Here is a 21895-nt window from a genome sequence, read left to right as displayed (position 1 = left end):
CTACTTTGCTGCCCAGAGCCTGCCTTGAACCCTCAGAGGCCTGCCTTGCTGCTTGAGTCCTGCTTCACCACATGAACCCAGGTCTAAAAGAGTGACTCCAAGGGCTAGTTTGCTGTCCTTCTGATCATAACCTCAGGGACATAAGAGACTCCAACCATCTTTAACCCGCACCTGAACCTAGCCTGAGTGAGTCCTACATTCTCAATAGGTGCCCTCCTGGACTGTTGGTTGTAGTATTAAAAGGTGCTCAGAGGGCCAAAATCCTAAACTTGGGACTTAGAAATTGTTTGGTTAAAAACTGCTTTGAGAACTGAGAGAAGACCGGGGCCAACCTGCTTGTCTATCTGCCTAAGGAGCATCACCGGTTGGCCTGATTTCGAGCAGCTCCGGCTATGTTCTTCTCCACAGCAGTAAATCCTGTTCAGCAATCCTTCGGGAAATGGGAGAGCCTCCTAGAACTCTCATTGACTACAGTTTATTTCAGCTGGAGATTTTCAACTTTCAAAATAAAGATTAAGGGCCTAAAGTAGATCTTGGCGGTATTACCGTTGTCCCAACCTGGCGGCGGTCCCAAGTACTCCGTCAAGCTGATGGCGTTCCGCCCTCTATATTTAGATGTGGCATCAACAGACTGGGTAACCGCTATGTCGACGGTCTTTTCTGCTGGCTACCAGTACTCTGTCGCCGTCATGCTGGTGGGTTTGCGGTGAGCATATTTAGATATTCCCGTTGTGCTGGTGGTGCCCTGGAGGCGGAGTTCTGATTAAGTGAGGCCATGATGATGTGGAGACAGGGTCCTACACTCATCATTATCTCACTATGCATATGTGTTGTGAAACTATAAATATGTATATGTAGGTAATGTGTAATGCCCTTTTTTGACATATGGCATTGCAAACCAACAACATACACACACTGTTGAATGTAAACCCCAAGGCACCACAAGCACAACACCCACCACCACCAAATAAATATTTTTTTAAGTGTCAATTCAGGTTACCATTATAAGTGGTAATATGTACACCTATGCATGACACATACAAAAATTACATGTAAGAGTAAAATGTAAACACACGATTCATGGTGATACAAGTGTAATAATACTTAACTTGGATCTCGGCGACAACGGAGTGGATTGGCGTCGTGGCCAAGTTGCGGCAACGAAGGAAGGACCTGGACAATTGGGTCCAAGACAGAAACGGGAGTCAGAAACAGCAGAAATGGTATGTTTTTACCCCAATTCCTTCGATTCAGCCAACTCCAGATTTTCCCCAACAGAAAGGCACATCATGATTGATGCAGATTCTGCCTAGGACGCTGTTGAGGCTGGAGGGAATTGCTGGTGGAGTCGGCGTGACTCAGTCGGCCTTTCATTTATGGACCTGCCAACATCTATATCAAGGGGGTGGACCGCCAGGTAGGCAGGAGGTGTTACTGTCAAAAAAGTGATGGTGGGACCAGGTCCGCCAACATCTAAATTAGGCCTTGAGTCCAAACAGAGAAATCTTCGCCGCAACTTCGTCCAGTGGCTCCCCGATGACGACGCTCCCTCTCTGGACACCACCTGCAGCCTTGCCTATCTAAACTTTACCTTCTCAGACCATTTCTCTTCGAAATTTCTTCCAAGTCTGAAGATAAGCACCGACTGGGTACAATCTATTTTTTTTATCCGACTCTTACTCCATCACGGTTGGGTTGGCCATATAATTCGACTTTGACCGGGTCTCGATAGATGTCTGCAGTTGGAGCTTTGTTTTTTAGGCACTAGGGGCATGATTCACAGAACTAACTTAAGACAAAATCCTAATCTTACTACTTTTGGTATTCACAGAAGTTAGGATTTTGTCTTAAAACAGACTTAAGACAAAATCCTAACTTCTGTGAATACCAAAAGTAGTAAGTTTAGGATTTTGTCTTAAGTTAGTTCTGTGAATCGGGCCCTAGATTTTTCCTTAAACTTAACACAAATTAATGACTCTGGTTTTAAGGATTAGAATTTTGTCATTTTGGTGATAAATAATTTTTTGAATTAGTTCTATTTATCAAAATTAGTGAGGGATTTTTCTTGTGTTATGTTTTCACTGTATTACTGTTTATGTGCTGCATAAATACTTTATACATTACCTCTAAGTTAAACCTGGCAGCTTTTGTGCCGAGCTACCAGAGGGTTAAGCACAGGTTAATTTAGTGACTTTTGTGGTTCACCCTGAGAGGGATTGTGGCTGTTGCTTGAAGAGGGGTCGCTCTCATTAAACAAAAACCCCAATTTCTCACAGTGTGGTTATACAAACAGAAGAGAGGCAGATCACAATAAGTAGTTTTTAAGGTCCTACCTGAGAAGATACAACATTTCTTCTGAGTTTGAAACTATTCTCATTTATAGTGCCATACTGTGCAGTTGGGGCCTTCAATGTTGTAATGAATGAAAAACTAGATGCACTGTATCACTGCCTCAAAAAATACAAATGCTCTACATACATTTCAAATCTGCTAATGTATAGATGAACTGATGAACAACGTTTAATTGCCTGATATCTGTAAAGAACCTGATCTGTCAGCAAAAGTAAGAAATTTATAGTCAGAATTTACTATGATTATTTTAGCATTGACATGAATTGTTAGGCCAAGAAATTGAGTTCTGTAGTGCCTGGTTCACCAAACTAATATATTACATAATATTTATTCGGAGTAGGAGCTGGGATAGATGAAAACCAAGCGATACGTCATATGGACAGTGGACAGAGCCTTGTTTTCGGACTTTAATTACAGTACAAGTAATTAAAAGGTCATCACAGAATATTGCACAGTCACTTTTCAAACAGTAATCTATTGGATGCTTTGAAGGCATATATATATATATATATATATATATATATATATATATATATATATATTTGGACACATACTGGCAACATGTCTTTAAGCAGATACAAGAGATGAAAGACATCAAAAAGATTCACTTTCCTCAACCACATGTGCATGTTATGTTGGTTTGTGCACCTATATTCATGACCCCTCAGGTATAATAGACTTATTCTCTGTTTGAAAGACTCAAATGTCACCTATCATAGAAATACTGAGGTGAGAGCTTTTTTTCAGTGTACGGTGAAAAGACGTGAAAAAAGCAACTAACCAAGTAAAATTCAAAAATGGAATTGAGTAATACTTTAAGTATTAATGAGGCACCATGTGTAACAACTGGCAAGGCAACAGGAAAGTACTGTGATAGTTACATACAAAATTGTACATTTCCGTGAACTGTTGCAAAATCAGGATAAAAATAGCATTTTAGACAGAAAAGCCCAGCCTTGCCCAAGTGCTGACCAGTTTGACTCATATGAAACAGAAACACTCTTAGGAGAAATTCATGCAATTATCTGGCAATCCTCTAATAACAGTAAATTGCTATCTGAATTTTACAATATTTTTAACTTTGAGCCTGCCCATTTCTAATTCTTGCTCATCAAATTTACTGGAGAGGTATTCTCTGTAACATAGGTTGGAAAATAGCTAATACAGTACTATTTCTAAAATTTAAGTAAGATTCTTAGAGGATAGGACTCACAAACCAATTTGGCTACATAACAACAGTTAATAGTTTGAAGGCTGGAAAGCATTTGACTTAGTAGAGTGAGCATTTTTCTGGGCAGAGATAGACACATTACCATGACTTTATCTGCCTTATACACAATTCTAGGTGTGCAGTTAACAAAAAAGTTGAAGCTTATTTTTGTTATAGCTATTCATCAAGGAACTCGGAAAGGGTGTCCACCATTGCATTTTCAGAAAATTAGAAATGAAGCATGCCCTCTCAAACAGTTATAAATAGTATAATCTCATTTTATATGCTCGCCGTATTAAATTTTTGACCCAGGGCTATGGTAGTGAATGGCCCAAGCTACAATACACATTGTCTTCAGCAATTTTGTGAAGCTTTGGCAATTGATTTTCAGCCCTAAGAGAATTTGCTTTTTTAAATTATAATCGATGTATAATATAACATTTCCTAGCTTTCGTAACGGAAAGCCACAATTCTATTAAGGACACAGAGGCAAGGATGATGCTTTTCTTTCTTCGCTTTTCTTTACAGCAGCCATATTATAACATTTATAGAAAAACTACAAATCCCATGAACACATGTGAATAGTTCATAACAGTTCATCTAATCAGGGGACGAATCTCCCTTCATTGTCCTCTGTCTATGATCCTTACTCCTCTGTCTTCATGTGAGATCATACTGGGAACTCATATTCTATTCTTGTTTGTTCGTCGATCCCTCCAAACAATAAACAATGTTGAGTCAACATCCTTAACACTTAGAGAAGCATTTATGCAATCGTAACCACGATAAACCATAATAATACATCATTTACCAAACTTGCAGTGATATAAAAGAACTTTTCAATATTAAATGTATTACTTGCGTAAAATAAATTACGAATTGCAGCACCTACACCGGGAAGGACCATCGATTCTATACCCCGGGAGGGATAATCCTCGCCTCTGTGACTATAATAGAATTAAAACTTTCCATTACATAAGCTAGGATATTTTATATTCTATATCAGGACCGGGGTGAGGATTATGCTAGTTCAAGGCTTATGTATGACCAGAGTTGCCGCTCTAGGAAGTGGCTTAAAGTAGAAACGCTTAAACATTGAGTATGAATACCAATCTGCAGTGTTCATAATATCTTCCAATCGTTCCCCCCAAGGAGAAAGCTTTAGAATGTGCACCACACCTGTTTATGTTGATGCCAGCTTCCTGCATTACCCACTGTACCCTTTTAGCGAAGGTGGAAGATGACACACCTTTATGTGGCTTTCTGGAAGCAGTAAGGAGTTGACACTCTGGGGGACAAAAATCTTCTGAAATAGCCTTGTAAGCCTTAATGCATTTTATTATACAGAACTTCGGAGAATCCGGAAAAGCCAGATATGAGACAATACGAGAGTTGGTTTTCCTCTTTCACTAATGTGGAATGTAACTACTGCTAGAGTACACACTCTTCAAGTGATGTCCAGTGCCCTGACATCAGAGACCCTTCTGCAAGAGATCAGGTGTAAGAGAGATGCCAATTTGGCTGCCAGTTGTTGTCAAGAAAGATATTTTTTTCTGGGCCATGAGACAGACAAATTGAGCACCACGTTTACATCCCATAAGACCGAATAGCTCGGCTCAGAAGGGAGCGATAAGCGGATGCCTCAAAGTAATTTCCGGATCAGTGGATGCTCTCCCACACAATGGCTCTCAACCAGGGTTATGTCCCGCCGAGATTGCTGAACGGAAGGTATTCACTGACCTATAAGCCAAACCTTCAGCTGCCAAGGCAGCTAAGAAATTGAGGATATTGACAAGTCCTCACCCGCAGGATCCAAGTGACACTGATGACACCAACACATCGGGACCAAGCTGGTCTATATCTCTTGACCCTGCTATCTGCCCATGCCTTGGTGAGTAAATCTGCAGCCTGGTGTGAAAGTCCTGGGATTTGCCATAGTTCCCGGTAATCCATCACGCCGCAGAGAACCTTCTAGAACAAGATGGTGTGGATTCACTGATGCGTTTTTTAGGAGAGTTGGAAACAGGTGTAGACGGATTGGAAAATCCCAGGAAAGATCCATCAGAACTGGAAACCAGACTTGAGACCTCCGAAAGGGGGTTATTATCACAACATTCACCTGTTGTCTCCTGACTTGGGTTGAGAGCAGCATTATCATGGAGAACAGGAGAGATGAATATCTGGATCTGGTCTCCAACTGAAATACCCGGTCACTTAGTGGCCTAAACTAGGATACAAACAGGTCCACTGAGAATTCCCAAAAGCTCTGCGCTAGGTTGAAAGGGGTTCGAGCTAGCTTCGAAAGGGGTTCGGACAGTGTCCTTACCAGATGGCTGATGTATTGGACTGCTGCCACATTGTCTATCTTGAGGAGGATGCATCATTAAACTTTCTCTCTGGCCCTTCACTTCACTGCGAATAAGCCGGCCATCAGCTCTAGACAGGTGATATGTAGAGCACACTTTTGTTCAGACCATTTTCCTCCTGTGGAGAATTCTCCGCAATGTGCCCCCAACTAACGCCACTAGAATCAGATTCTTTCACAGCATGGGATCTGAAGATGGTGCAGATGTTCCATGCCTCCATGTGGACTAACCACCATTGGAGTTTCGCATTCGCATCATCTGACAGCGGTACGCTCTGAGAGTATGTGAGGCCCTTTCAGAGGTGGGATATCTTTAGCCGTGGGAGGGCTCGATAATGAAGGGGGCTGGGAAAATTAGCCTGAATGGACAATGGGAGCAGGCCTACCACCCTTGCGATCTGCCTCAGGGAAGTGTAAGGGCTGTACAAAGTGCGTCTTAGCTTTTTTTTGATCTTGGCAAACTATTGTGATGTAGAACTCAGAGTGGCTCATACCAAAGCCACTAAAATGCCCAGAAAAACAAGTGGTTGCTTTGGGGATAAGACTGATTTCTTCTTGTTGATGAGAAACTCCAAGGATTGGAGTTGAGAGGCCATCAACTGGAGGCGAGCCGTCAGTGTCTGTGGGCATTGGTCCATAAGAAGGATATCGTCCAGGTAGACAATGAAGCGGCTGCCTCAAGCTCTGAGATGTTCCATGACAGGTTTGAGAACCAAGGAGCCAAGGATAGTTTGAATGGAAGCGTTGTGAATTTGAATGTTTGCTTATGCCAGCAATACTGTAGGAAGCATTGGTGTAGTGAGAAGATCGGAACCGTGAGATACGCATCATTGAGGGTCAGGCATGCCAGCCAATCGTTGAGGAACCGGAGTTCTCGGTGGAGATGAAGACCCTCCATTTAAGTGGCGGAAGAACAACCACTCATTAATTTCCTTGAGGTTTACAACAGGCCTTTGACCCCGTCGTGCTTGTCCACCATCAACAAGTTGCTGATAAACCCGTAACGGAAAGGGTGGGCAGGGGCTATAGCACCTTTGGAGAGAAGGTTCTGTACCTCTGAACTGACCAGAGCGGCCTCCTCATTAGAGAACCGTAATAAGGAAGTGGGATGGGGTTACACAGGGGAGCTGTAACATTCTATACTGGACCCTGGCCAGTCTGCAGGACCCAAACATTGGATGTCAAAAATCTCCAGTGATGGGCAAAATCTGCCAAACTGCACCCCAAACTTAAGTGTAAAAAGGGACTACACTCACCGTGAGAGGAGCCTTGAGAGTAGCCGCCTGTGGGTCCTCCTCTGGAGCCCCTGTGCCGGGGATATCTTCGGGTGGGATAGAAGCCCCTGAACCTGGTCTGATCCTGCCATTGTCTGCTTGTCCCTGGAGAGAAGCCTGATGTTGAAAGAGCGGCCGAGCGCTCCCTTCCAAGACCGGCCCCTGTGAAAACCTGAGGACTTAATATTTTCTTGATGGATAACTGGATCTTATTGAAGGAATTGAAGATGGCCAGTGTTCTTTGCTAAAAAGGTTCCTTAATAGAAGGATAGCCACAGGGGCCTCCTTGGGCCACTGGGCTTGCTTCAGAGGTGGCTAGATCCCCCAGTTTTGGCTCCATTTCTATGAACAGAGATCTCCACCGCACTGTGGAAAGGGCACCATTCGCATTGCCTAGGAATATGATCACCCTTTGCACCCAGCTCAAACAAATATCTGGGGAAATGAGGGGCCAGGAGGGTTTGGCTTCCACCACCATGTCCAATATCTTTGTGAGGGTCCTTATTTTATAGGGGCCGTCTGAGTCATGGAGCTAGCTTAACAGGACTGCCAAGAGCACTCAATGCCCTTCTTGTGGTCCCGTATGTACCTTGCGAGGAATGTTGCCATTCGGGGATCTATTTTGGGAGTTAGGGTAACTTTGCCCTCCAGTGATGGAATAGGGCTCTCAGCCTTAAGGTGTTATGGATCTCCTTGTCAAGGGATTTGTATGGATACTTTGTCTGCGGGCACCTTGTCTAATGACCGTGGGTGAATTAGGTCCTCTGGGTTGAGCATGTTGGAGTCTAAGTCCAGTGTGCTCTTGCTGCAGTCGGACGGCTCAGAATCTGAAGAGGGAAACCAGGGTCTCTCAAGCTCCACATTCTCATCCGGACAGGTGGGGGAGTCATTGATGTTTGGCACAGGGGATGCTGCCAGACTTGTGATAGGCTTGTCAGTGAGTAATGGCTAAAGGGAGGGGGGGGGTTCCCACAAGGTCAGATGGAATGTTAATACCCAAGAAAGTGCATTTCAGCCTGTCAAAGGCATCTAGATCGACAAATGGGTTTGGTTGTGCTTTTTCTTTGACTACTGGGGCGCCTCCAGCTGGCCAGTAGACACAAGGGTGGATGACTCTTTGGGTTCTTCCTTCGGGGTGAGGGGTTGTAGGCACCACGCTGCAATATTAAGGAACTTTTGCTCCAAGGGTGCTATAGCCTCAGAGACCGACATCTGTATAGAGGCATCCATGACCTCGCCGAAGTCATCCTCAATTAGGAGGTAAGTCACAGGTTCCTCCTCCATATAGGAATCCTGTGATTCCTGCATATAAGGGGCAAGTTGGAGTGGGTGAACCAGGCTAGTATGTATAACTGGCTGTGAAGGCACTGGACAAAAGGTCCTATGGACACCACTGCCCGTACTGTACACTGGGCAAATTATTTTCCTAAATTTAAATTATTTATTTTATATCTGCCCCTGTGTTGGTGCCCTTCTTTCCACTTACTGGCTTTTAGCTTCACACGCTCTCCCAAGCGTATGTACAAGTTGAGGCATGATTGCCTTTAATACATACTGCTGCACATGGTGTTTCCAGCACTCTTTACTGGCAGCGTGTGTATTTTACAGACCCCCCTGGGGGCGTCACACTCCAGGCGAGATGTGGGCAAGATAGGCGCCTGGATGGCCACGTTGAGTCCATCAACACACTAATTCGAGCAGAACAATGCAACTGGCATGCTCGCACCTAAGATGAGCCTCTAATGAGGTGTGGTGGTGCCCCTAGTGGTCAGAAGACCACACTACACAGCCCTGATGCACCTCCAACGAGATGTCTGCCCCCGAAGGGCTTGCGATCACATAGGCGCGGCAAGCGTTCCAGCGGTCACGCAGAGTAAGCCTAAAGTCAAAGGTTGGCCAAATATTTCAAATAAGCAATACAAACAAAGAATTAAACAAAGAAGAATTAACAAACATGGCCCTCAGGCCTTTTCACTTAACTGTTGGCTGTGTGGAGTAGCAAAGAAAGAGGAGGAAGGATCATGGACAGAGAACTATGAAGGGAGATCCATGCCTTGAACGTATGAACCGTTATGAAATATTCCTAAGTGTTCATGTATTTATAGTTTTTCTATAAATATTATAATATGGCTGCTGTTAATGAAAGCAAAGAAAGTAAAGCATAATCCTTGCCTCTGGTCCTGACATACAATTTCCCAGTCACATTAGCATTTTTCGTAATCCATTCTTGGAGGCAATGCAAGTTTCAGATTGAATGGCCAATTGAACTAGGCTGGTACAAGCCTATGTCACTATAGCAGGATAATTAAAATCAGATGCTGAGAGGACCTATTGAGTACTTATTAGGTCAATGCATTAAACAGACTTTACAGAATTACCAAATGTGACACACCGCGCCACAGACCAGGCTTCAGACTAGCATTTTACCAGGCACCCAATTTCAATTTCTTTTACTACTCAATAAACTTTATGTTCACATGATTTGCTTGCACTACATATTAGCATTGACCATTTTAATATTTTTAGTGTTTCCTCAACCCACAGCCCTTAGTAACTGCTGTATTTTAAACTTTTACCTGGAAAATCTTTCTGTATTTGCACACTCTCCCCTGGACTCCCTAGTCCGTCACGGCTCTGCCGATTGACCAGAGGGACTTCAGGGCGTGTCGGCAGTGACGCCGCTATTCCGCGACAGCCGCCAATCACTGGGCGGCAGCGGTCTAGCTCTCGGGTATAAAATACAAACCTGGTACCTATGCGCAGAGGGACCGCGGCTGACATGCCAAAGGCAAGCCCGTTTGCGCCCATCCGTGCCAATCCGCCACCAGGCGGCAGGCACCAGGAACCCTGCATCTTCACCCCCGATATTCCTCCTTTATCCACACTACACTATGACAATAAAGAACTAATAAACCTGAGAACTAACTATCCAAACCTGAGTCCCCCCAAAAATTACAAAATGTGCCTCCTTCGCTCAAATGTATTTATTTTAATGCTAGGTAAATTCCCACACATTTAGGATCTTCTAACCTCAACACAACCAGACCTATGTTTCATCACAGAAACATGGCTCCACCAGTCAGCACTACCCAATACCCCCAGAGCATTCCCAGACAATTACAGATTAATTAGGCAAGACAGGGAACACAAACCAGGTGGAGGTATAGCTGTAGCTTTCAAAGACTCCTTGAGAGTCTAAATACTTGATTCACTGCTTTAAATTATATCCCCCTAACGGCCTCTCCTGAAATGGTGCTCTTATCTAACCACCCTCCTGGACAAAACAAGGACTTCAGGCCCAACCTAACAGAGTGATTAGCACCCCAAACACTAGCCACACAAGATTTCCTCTTGATTGGAGACTTTCACTACCACACAGATGTTACCACCAAAATGACGTCTCTATTCTGCGAACTAATCTTGAAATGTTAAACCTACATCTCACAATAACTGGCCCTACTCACTCTGCTAGACATATGCTAGATTTCATCTACTGCCAAGCTTTCTCAAATTAACATCCAACTGCCACTAACTTGGACAGATCACTTCCTGATCAAAGTCCGTATTCTGACCACGACAGTCCCTGACAGACCCAAGGCCCAGATCCAAGCTACTGCAAGACCTTGGAAACAGATCACTTTAGATGCATTTCAAGCGACTTTCCCCACTTTTGTTCCAGACAACTCCCATGAGATAAATTCAGCAATGGCACAGTTCAACAACTCTCTCTCCCATGCATTTGACATCATGGCTCCCTACAAACCTTTACCAAGGAAATATCTAAGACCCAATGCCTCCAGGTACACGGCTGAACTGAAAACAGATAAGTGCCAGTGTTGGAGGCTCAAGTGTAACTAGATGATGTCCAAAAGCAGTACAGATGAACAACTATGTAAATATCCCTCTCGTGCTTATTACACCAAAATAAAGACAGCACGCAGACAACATATTGTTCATAAAATTGAACAGGCAGGCAACTCCTCAAAGGAACTATTACAAATTGTAAAAACCTTATTCAAACCACAGGCATGTTCCTCTGAAACCCTAGCTTGCCAAACATTCTGCGACACTTTAGCTAGTCACTTTCAAGCCAAAATTGATATTATCTATAATAGCTTTCAACCCACAACCAACTCATCTATAGTTATACCACATCACTCCAAATCAGCAGTAACTCCAGCAGTAACCACTACCCACCAGAACCGCAAAAAACCTAGGCATAATTTTAGATGCTCAGCTATCTATGCAAGGAGACTGCCGCCACATGTGGCACATGTTTTGGCATCAGGCGTCTACTTAAAAAAATCTACAGATGGCTTCCACTGAGCTCATGCAAAACACTCACCCAATCACTAGTCATCGACTGCCTTGATTATGGCAACACCCTGTTTCTGGCCTCCAATGAATCCCTTCTGTCAAAACTACAAGCGGTCCAAAACACTGCCCCACGAATGGTAAATAACCTGCCTCCAAGATCCTCATCAGCACCCATACTTAGAGCACCACACTGACTCCCCATTCGTAAGAGAGCACTGTTTAAGCTGCTCTGCCTAACATACCAATCGCCATCAGGGCTCGGCCCAAAATACCTCCAGCACAGGCTTATCCCTTATTCGCCAAGCAGGAATCTGCGATCTAGCAACCAGCATCTTCTCTGACTCCGACAGATCCGACCGCCAAATGTGGTGGCCAAATCTTTTTCTATCTTGCGCCACTCCACTGGAACAAACTCCTTCCGTTTATGCGTGTATGCTTATGCCTTGTAGAATTAAAAAAATGCCTTAAAACTTGGCTGTTTTAAATGCTGCCTCTTTCACACCCACCTGCCGAATCAACACCAAGATGCCCCTTCCGGGATGAGTTGTGCACTATATCAAGATTTAGCACACATAACATAACAATGATGTTTTAGAAGTCAAATTGAAAGACATCAGACAAACATCATTGAGGCCTTCCTCAAGATATTAAAATGGTGGAGTGGAATATTCTTTTATAAACACCTCAAATTATCTGCTAGGAGACTACAACATCATAAGAGTTAATGATATCACGTGATAGCATGTGAAATGAAGCTTGGATTTTGAATACTATGCAACCAAAGTGACTCACTTCATAATAATTTGAAAGTTGACGGATCTAGGGTTAACACCACCCTCCAGGTCATTATAGGTAATGTCTCCAGCCCTGAATGTTTGTCGAATAACCTAATGCATTCTTGGTCTTGAGGTTGTATTCTCATTCCCTTAAACTAACAAACCTGATAACGATTTGTAGGTGGAAAGTTCAGGACAAGAGATATATTCCATGATGATCTAGAGTGAGATGGTGAACCTAGACATAGCCCATCTCTACCAAGTTTCAGTGGTTGGCTGAAATGCATCAATTATTTGAAGTAGGCAAAACTATGAACTATATTACTAATAGGATATAATGATTTGGAAGAAAATGGCCAGATGTTTCTGGATTTATTAATGAGATCTTTACCAGAAAGAATTTGCTGAATTATGAAAAACTGAATGCTGCGAGTCGTCTTTGCCTTTGGAAGATGTTTTGCATGACAAGAACAGTTAAAGTGAATAAACAAAACCTGACAAACCTTAAGGCTCGACTTCACTATACCTCAGACACACACGAGATCTTCTGTATTTCTGATCCCAAATGGATATTCAAAATTGCAATTAAGAGGTGGATTGACTGTATCAAAGGCTATATTTACTCTGAGAAAAGGCCATAAGGAACGAAGACAAGACCAATGGCATGAGGAGCAACAAGTGTATGGCATGAATGTGCTGCATTAGCCCAAATCACTTAAGATTAGTCAAGACCTCATCTACTATTGAAACAAATTATCATGTATCAAAATATTTAGGTGCCCAGTCATTAATATTTTGATGGACCGAAAGATCTGAAAGGCTTTATACACTGAAATGCATATAATGCAACATACCCAGGTAGACAATAAATAACTTGAAAAAGAATTGAGCATGACACAGATGCAACACTTGATGGACAATACTTTGGCAGGTAAGGACTGCTGCAAACAGAAATAAAATGCGAAAATGTTTTCCATTGTTATAAAGGAACCGCCTCCACTGGACCTCCTCCTCCGGTTAGTCTGAGGGTTGCTCACAATAAGAGGTTAAACCCATGCAATTGCTGGGGCAGAGGAATTCCTTCGGTCTGTTCTCAAAAACTCCTAAGGTGCCCAGAAAATTGTACAATATGATATCATTACTCTTAAAAAGCAAACCACAGACATTCACATGTAAAAGCAATGCTTTAGTAAATCTAAGAGGTACCGTAGCATCATCTAGATTAAGCAGCAAGACTACAATCGCCTAAAACCCAGCAATATGGTCCGAGACTGACAGGCCAAGAACCCTGTGGTTTGGTAACCCAAAATATTTGGGGTATGCAGACCTACTTACAGAAGCTGAAAAGATGGCTGAGGATAGTTATTTTGCCAACATTCATAAAAGTCATTGTTTTCATCTACCCCATTTACTTCTGCTTAACCTCACCCATCCCTACTCTTGAAGTGCAGCTTGTTGAATTGACAAATCAGCAAAATGTTTATAGAACCTCTAATGATGGGACGATCTTGAAAAGCTTACATTATGGGGCAACATCATCTCATGCTCTCTCTTTAAAACAAGTTCTTGACTTACCTTGTCAGGTAGAGCTTTATCTATTTCTTCTTGTAGCCTCTTCTGTATCTCTGGGTGAGTTGCCAGCTCATAAGACAAAAGATTGAGAGATGTGCTGGTGGTCTCATATCCAGCTAGAATAAAGACTAGAGCCTGGGCCATTATCTCCGAATCAGTAAGTGCTGCAAGTGAAGTAGGCCCAGACAAAAAAGAAACAGAGATTAAACCCTTAATATGGTATACACAAATTTAAAGGAATAGTTTTCGATTACTTCAGTATCTGTTCAAACTCTTAACTAAACACTGCAGCCTTCCCACTTAATTCAGTGTATGCCACTCTACTGCATGCAGGTGTCTCTGTGCCATTATCTATGCTTTCCTTGTGGCGGGGCAAGCTTCCTCTCGCTCTCTCTACTAGCCAAAAACTTTGGGGTCTACTTTGTCCACATGCATTCCATGAAAAACGAAATTGCTTAAATGGCTATGAATACAGCTAAAATGGATCTAAACCATCCAGCCTATTCTATAAACAATTAACCAGTACACCTGAGTAAGAGCAGAAATGCTGACTATACTTGACTGCAAATTCAAAATACATAGACTCCAGGACTGCACTAGACAATGCTTGCAGAAAGTACAGAATCTAGCAGCAAGGGCTACCGGCTATGCAGGTGCTGGCAAAGCTGCACTTAGACTGCGGTTAATACATGTGCTTATTGGGCGTCCCGTAACAAGAGCCTGCAATATTTGAAGGCAACATGACCCATAGCCAGATCATCAAGGAAACTCACATCTTTGACACACAGTAAAATAGTTGACCACAGCAAAAAATGTTTGCTGAAGTGAGGAGACACAGAAGAATATAAAAAAGTGATGGATGGAATGCTTGATTTAATCTCAGCCACTGGTAATTACTCGAGACCACATCCCAGTCCATCATGTTTTTGCCCATCATGCCACCTCAGATTAGACCCAGCCTTATACACATCAATCTTGATCCTTCACGGAACTGCCAAAGCCATGTACTCACTGAACCGAAACACAAGCAACCCAAGACTGTATTTCGCCAATTTTGACCCCTTCAGTCGAGTGCTGCTTGGGTCCAGTGGCACACTAAGCTAGGGACCCACATCTGGGCACACCTGTCGCACTTAGTATGTCACAATAAAGAATACAAGGAGGTGCATCTAGGGAGTGACTTGCAACACAAAATCATGCAGAACTATGCAGGCAAAAGGGAGTCTGCAGATGTGTGTAAATCAATACAGCAGTGCCTGGTGCATGTATAGTTCTTCTTCAGGCTAATAGCAAAAGACACACAATTGATAGAAGGAATGCAGAACAAATCAAAACATTCACTCCCAGTCAAGAGATCTGGGTTAAATTCGTCATTCTTTTGCTCACCATGCCACCCCAGTTTAGATCTGGCCATATGCAAATCAGTCTTGACCCTATGCCTCATGGGAACAGTCCAGCCTGAACTGCCAAACCAGGCCCTCCCTGGACCGGAAACAAGCATCCTAGGACCGGTTTCGGGGTTTCACCCCTCCTCAGCCAGGATAGCTTGATTCCAGTGGCACAGTGAGCCCAGGACCCACGTCTGGACATACCTGGCGCACTTAGGGCGAGAAAGCAAAAGACACAATTGATGGACGGAATGCAGAACAAATCAAAACATTCACCCCCAGTCAAGAGACTTTTGCATCACCCTGCAGAGGTTATTGGAACCAATTTACATTAACAATGAGCCTGTTGACAGCCCTCGAGAAAAGGGGCATTTTTGATTATATGTCATGATTGTGATACAAGTGGGACGAGAGTACACACTCGTATTGTCCATCACTCTGCTGAAAATAGGAAGATGACGTGTAATAGAAAGCACTATTACCAAACAGAGCGACAACACTTGTACTCCTAAAGGGTAAAGATTCTCTGATCCTTCCTGTGTTTGCCCTTGGTTATGCCATTTGCTAAACTCATTCATGTGAACTGAAATGTCTTAGTCATATGTTTACAAAATAGAAACTTTCAATGTGTGCTGATATTACAGGAAATGTAAGAAGGTAGTACATAGTCCAGTTCGCTCATTCACTCAGGTGATGACGGCCCCAGGTTCTCTCTTCAATTACCAACCACTATTTAACCGCATGTGCGCTAAGCGTTTTCCCGCTGTGCGCTGAGTTTTTCAAAAACCCGCGTTACATGACGAGCTCAGCTCGTCATGAGCGTACGAGAGGCGTAACTCAAGACGAGCTGAGCTCGTCATGAGCGTCGAAGGGGTTAACACGCCCCTCCTAGTAAAAAACTTGTGATTCCATTAACGTTCCTTATTTTACTTTTGTTTGCAGCCTCTCATGTATATGATCAATTATTACCTTTGTAGCCATGGTTGGTGTGATCTGCTTCAGGGTTGTCATCTGCAGTCTGGGAATCGACCATTAGCTGCATAAAGTCCACCCGATCCTTAAAAAGCAAAGAAGTTTACTCTCAGAGGTTGTAACTCATCCCACTGACTTTGACAGATAACTGTGGTTTTGTATTATGCACTCACTGTGGGCACTGCTGCGGTGCAAGAAAGGGGAAATTATTCCTGACAGCAATAATTACAATACAAAGGGAATATAAAAGAATGCAGGCAGAGTTAATTGCAATACATAAAAGAACCCAACTAATGCTTTCAGAATTCATTGCAAAACAAAAGGAGCATAAATATTGTATCATTATTGCTTCCTTTTCATGCATAATGCAAACAGGTGACAAGCTACTAACTGGCTAATATAATGCTGTACACACTTTACAGGATAGGCAAGATAGATCACAGAGCGTTTTACATTGAATGTAACATGGAATGAATCACTGCGTAAAACACAAGTAAAGCCCTAGACCATAAATATGTATTCTCTGAAAAAGTGCCTTAGTTGTACAAAAAGAATAACAATATGACTTATCTTAGGAGCTAATGTGCAAAGTCAGAAATAATTATGTGATGTACCCAATCAAAATGAACATGAACAGTAAGCCATTTCCAAGATTTTCTACTATGTGTCACAAGATATAAAATAATTCCACTGACAATAAATTGTCCACATGTCTACTTAATAGATTACGACAGAGCCACAGTCCTGAAGAAGACCCCTTTAATGGCAAAATAAAGGGACGAAATGAGTAGACATCCCTAGGGGGAGGGACTCAAACTAGAAATTCAATTTTTCACGGCTCTGGAGTCTTTATTCATTACTGTATGACGGATTACAGTGGCGGCTGGTGACATTTGAAAGTGGTGAGGTGTAAAATTTGTGTGGGAGTGCACCACGGCGAGCGAGTGTGCATGGCGATTGAGCCTGAACAACATAAGGGGGGGGGGGTTCGGAGGCTTCTCTCCCCGAGAAATTTGTAAAAAAAAGAGTGGACAAACTGGGACATCTTAAGGATTTTGGGGGCCCTGGGCCAAACATATTTAGGGGGGACCCGGCTCCTGTTAGGAACAGCTTTGAATATATGGTCCAGGTTCAGCTATTTCATGCCCTCTTTGACCAGGTCACTGGCAGGGCCAGCCATTCCTCCAAAATTCTTAATGTGTTTACATCTATAATATTCATCGATAGTGATGACGTGTTTTCCATATTGCAACACACCAGCAGCTCACTAATATTAATGCAAATAATCTCTGTGATGCCCTCTCATTTCTCATTTGTGTGTGAGGTACTGTTTTGATCCATAAGTAACTTTTTTAAGGATGTTGCATGAAATGTAAACTAACCTTTCTCTGCAAAATGTCACTCTGAAATAGACTAGTCTCCCACATTAAAAATAAATGTCAGGAAAACGTCAATCACCTTACCTCGACTGTTCCACATGGTGGCATCTGGTTTACTACAGGGATGCCGTTAAATAGTACAGCAAGTGAGCCCCTAACCAGCGCATTAGGGATCAGTGAAGGCCAGGCCACGTGTGCCTTTGCTCAGCTGTTCCCTCCAATATTAGAAGGACGTGAGAGCGAGGGCTATAAAATAAGCATGTGTGCCTTGGCAGTGTTTACAGCCCGGTTCAGTCCCTGCTATACCACGTGGACAGTTTCTAGCATACGGGCGACTGCTCAATACCTGCTAAGTCCTCGGATCCACACGAGAGAGAAGAGCCCCCAATACATGCCATTTTCCAGATGCTTCTGGACATGGGGACAGGGAGTCATCTAATAACATAGATTCATAAGGCCATAAGGGAACACACACGGCTCCCCCTGGCAGCCCTGAGATGCAAGTGGGAGGAAGAAATGGGATATGCCGTGCCGTACATGATAAAGAGCAGGAACCGGCACCCGAATTCCCTAAACAAGTATCCAGAAATGCACGGTTCAAAAGTATACAATTGTCTATCCTAGAACAAGGTCTACCTGATGCCCAAACAGCTCGACTGCTTCTTAACACAAGTTCATATAGGCTGTCCCCACTGCCCGCTGATCTCTGCAGACATATATCATGTGCTGTGGTCCTGTCCTGCTCTGTCCTCATACTGGCCCTCCATCCACACTACACTACAGGAGGTTACCAAACTTACAGACCTCAAACATAGGAGGCTTGCACTCTGGGCATATGCAAATGAAGGAAGCACAACAATGTGAGGGCTAGATTTGCTGGTATGGGTCTCCTACTCATCAAGAAAGTCCTCACCCTACAGTGGAGGGCAGAATAGGCATCATCGGAGATGGTGTGGTATACAGCGTGACAGAGTGGGGGAAGGTCGAGGAGGGGGCACTTTGATATGAAGAAGCCAGGCACTTGTGCAAGCGACCCAATTCAGCAGTCTGGGACACTCTCCTTGACCGCTTTTGGCAACTCCCTTCCAACAATGAACTCACCCCGTGAACTAAGTACGGCACACACTATTACTCATACTCAGGCAAGATGGTCTGAGCCACTGCCCACTGCTCCGCACGGCCTCCCTCACACACTACTGCATCCCCGAACCTTCTTACCTCCATATGGTCTTCTGCCGCTCTGGGTCAGAGTCACTGGGTGATTACACAGCCCTCAGCCTGGCTTGTAACCCTCAGCACGAATCGGCAGAAACTTGGTCCTGACCGATCAGCACACCCACTACTTAAAGCCTACCCAAATTATTAGAGGGGATTTATTGGCAAACGATAGGTAAGCCTACGCGCTCTAGCTACACCGTACTATGGTATCGGAAGGGCGGAACTGCCTGCTTCACAAGCACACAGGGGTGCTATAACCGGGCATACACTCGAGCGGCATGTACTCAGTCGCGGGAGCATGACGGGCGGGTGGGGGGGATTTTGTGGGGTGTTGCCCGTGGGGGGGAGGCTGGAGGGGTTTAATAAAATAAAATAAAACGTAACTTCCCTCGGGTCCTGTGTTTTCGGCTGCCGCAGCTCTCCTCAGGAAGCAGCCACCCACAGACAGCCTCCCTCCCCACCGCCAATCACAACACTGCAATGTCAGCATTGTGATTGGTGTGGACAGCGCCCAGCCGGGCACCTAATGGTAGGCCATTCTCTCTATGTAGCCTGCATGGAGCCTACATAGAGAATAGGGAGCGTTGGCATGACTGCTTTGGTCAGCTCCAGAGGGACGACCAAACAGTCAGGGCCCACAACAGTGGGCTAGCCACACCTCTTCTGCTTTCCAGCAGACCCGCCCACCCGCCGGCCCACAACCAGGCACTTCTGCTTTCTCCCAGTGCGAGAAGCAGAAACAAACGGAGGAGCTGCTGCTGAGGGATTGTACATAATGTTGCTAGTTTTAAAAACTGGAACTATTTGATATGTAATGCATTTCCCAAGTGTTGGTAATACAAAAACATCATTCATATATCTAAGTAAGATATGAGTATTTAATACAAGACACAATGCATCTCCATAAAAGACACAACAATAGACTAGAAGAAATTACACAGTAGGATTGAAAACTCTAGTGTTTCCTACTGTGAAATATGAGAGAAAAATGCGAGCCTCTATAATCAAGTCTTGATTTTTTTTTCTCGATTACATTAATTATCTACTAAAGTGCTCATGGCCTGTTCCTTCCATATCTACCTCAACTCTTGTTCTTCTTTGAGTACGGCCATCCCTCACACACTTTGTCCTTTCACCATAATGCTCCTAAACTCTGGATACTTTCCCATATACTTTTCGCGATACTCCAAGTCTTCCAACCTTCTCCCAAATCTAAACTGGAATTAGAAAGATGATAGGTCTGATACAATTCAAATAATAACTAAGACTGCAAAGTCAATCGTTTTGGGTTAATGTGCTAACAAATTATTATTATTTAGCTTATAAAGCACCTGGTTACTCTAACCGAAGTGTCCCCACGCTAGAACACCACCAGTCCCTGACCCCAACTAGCAACATTAACAATGCCCCAAACTTCCAATCAGCCTGAGGCACTACTTCTGTCCTCCAAACGAATGCTGAAACAGCCAGGTTTTTAATTTTTTCCTGAACAGAGTTTCGGATGAATACATCCGTAGATCCAAAGGCAGGTCATTCATGCCTTAGCCGCCCGGAAGCCAAAAGACCTCCCTCCAGCTTGGGCCTTCCGTACCCTGGGCACAATCACTTTGGCTGTGCCCAATGATCTCAGGTTACGTGCGGGTTGATATACCGTCATAAGAGGGAGCAAAAATGTAGGCCTCTTTTGATGGCAAATCGGTGTCCAAAGCATAGGGCCTTAAAAGTCACTCTAGCTTGTATGGGGAGCCAATGGAGTTTCATCAAGGCTTCCCCCACTAAAGCTCGTCTAAGAATGTTCAGAATCAGCCATGCTGCTGCATATTGAACTTTCTGCATCATATTCAGGTTCTTGGCGGTCACCGCTAAATAAAGAATGTTACAATAATCAAGGCGTGAGGTAACAAGAGCCTGTACAATGGTTCGTCTCGCATCAATAGGAAGAAGGTCTAGGATTTTGCACAGCATTTTGAGAATGCCAAACAACATGCTTTAAAAGTCTATTAAAGTCACAAATATTGAGTTTGACAATGCTTGCTGTTATTTGAATTGTACACTTCACGATTTTGCCACTTACCGTGTGATTGTTCTTTTTACGCTTTTCCTTGATGCTGGATGTTACATTCAGGAAAAACTCCATAATGTCTTTAGGGAACAAAGATATGTCCAAAAACCGTAGAATTGGATTTAAAAATGGGAAGGTCACTAAAAAAGAAAGGAAAACAAACAAGCTCAAGTGTCTTGTAACTCACTGAGTGCAACAATGAGAAGGGAACAAATATTCATTTAGAGCAATTGTTAAATTCATGTACTCATAGGGGGTTCGTTGCTCGAATGGACCCTTGTTCTTCTCAACCTGCCGTTGAGAATGCATGTGTCCCTCATCTTTGCTCCCTTCACTGGCCAGTGAAGAAGAGGATCCTGTATAAAATGCTGGTCCTGGTTTATAAAGCAATTCTTCACATGTGGACAGTCTTCTTGGGCTCCAGAATAAACTTTTACCTCCCCACTAGGAACCTGTGATCTGCAAACAAACTACTGGCAAACTTGGAGGGGGGACACAGTGCCCCCTTCAACGGCTTAAAAATGCCCCAGTGACCACCACCTCCCCAGAACTACAAATTAAAAATAATATGGCAGGGCTCCTGCGGTGCCCACCCCTGGGACATAGCTGTTTGAGTTTGCTTGGTGGGAGTTTTGACAGCTCCCATCAAGCAAAAGCAAATACTCTGGTTCCAGCCGGAGGGAACTGTCAAAGTTCTCCCATTTGCTGGAAGTGGAGGTTTCGTCTCTGTCCCTGCCTGCAGACATGTGGGCAGGGTAAGAGATTAAACGATTGCTCCTGCATGGAGGGAGCTGCCTTTCCAGCAACTCCCTCCGTGCAGCAGGAATGCCAGCTCCCATTGGAGGCGGGGAGCCTGCAGGGGCCACAGGGGCATTCAAGCTCTCCTCGTCATCCCCAATGCTGGTGGCTGGGTAGGCTCCAGGGCACACAGCATTACAAAGCCGGGGCCCGGGGGATAGGATCCCCGGTGCTGAAATCGGGTCTGGGGCAGGGGCTACCAGCCCCCCTCC

General features: G+C 43.9%; 1 protein-coding gene across 1 annotated transcript in view; it reads right to left on the bottom strand.

Annotated features, from left to right (window-relative positions):
• The window catches only part of LOC144786065 (cytochrome P450 3A29-like), a 168512-nt gene that overhangs the window by 18581 nt on the left and 128036 nt on the right, over positions 1 to 21895 (bottom strand). The window contains exons 8-10 of the mRNA XM_078665010.1: positions 20898 to 21025; positions 16224 to 16311; positions 13870 to 14030 (exon numbers count right to left, since the gene is read on the bottom strand). Of these exons, the coding sequence (XP_078521136.1) occupies positions 13870 to 14030; positions 16224 to 16311; positions 20898 to 21025 (377 nt within the window). The remainder of the gene's footprint in view (positions 1 to 13869; positions 14031 to 16223; positions 16312 to 20897; positions 21026 to 21895) is intronic.

Source organism: Lissotriton helveticus, chromosome 10 (genome assembly GCF_964261635.1).
Source record: "Lissotriton helveticus chromosome 10, aLisHel1.1, whole genome shotgun sequence".
In the NCBI taxonomy this organism is placed as follows: domain Eukaryota; kingdom Metazoa; phylum Chordata; class Amphibia; order Caudata; family Salamandridae; genus Lissotriton; species Lissotriton helveticus.
Note: the sequence above shows the minus strand (reverse complement) of the source record. Positions and strands in the feature narration are given on the sequence as shown.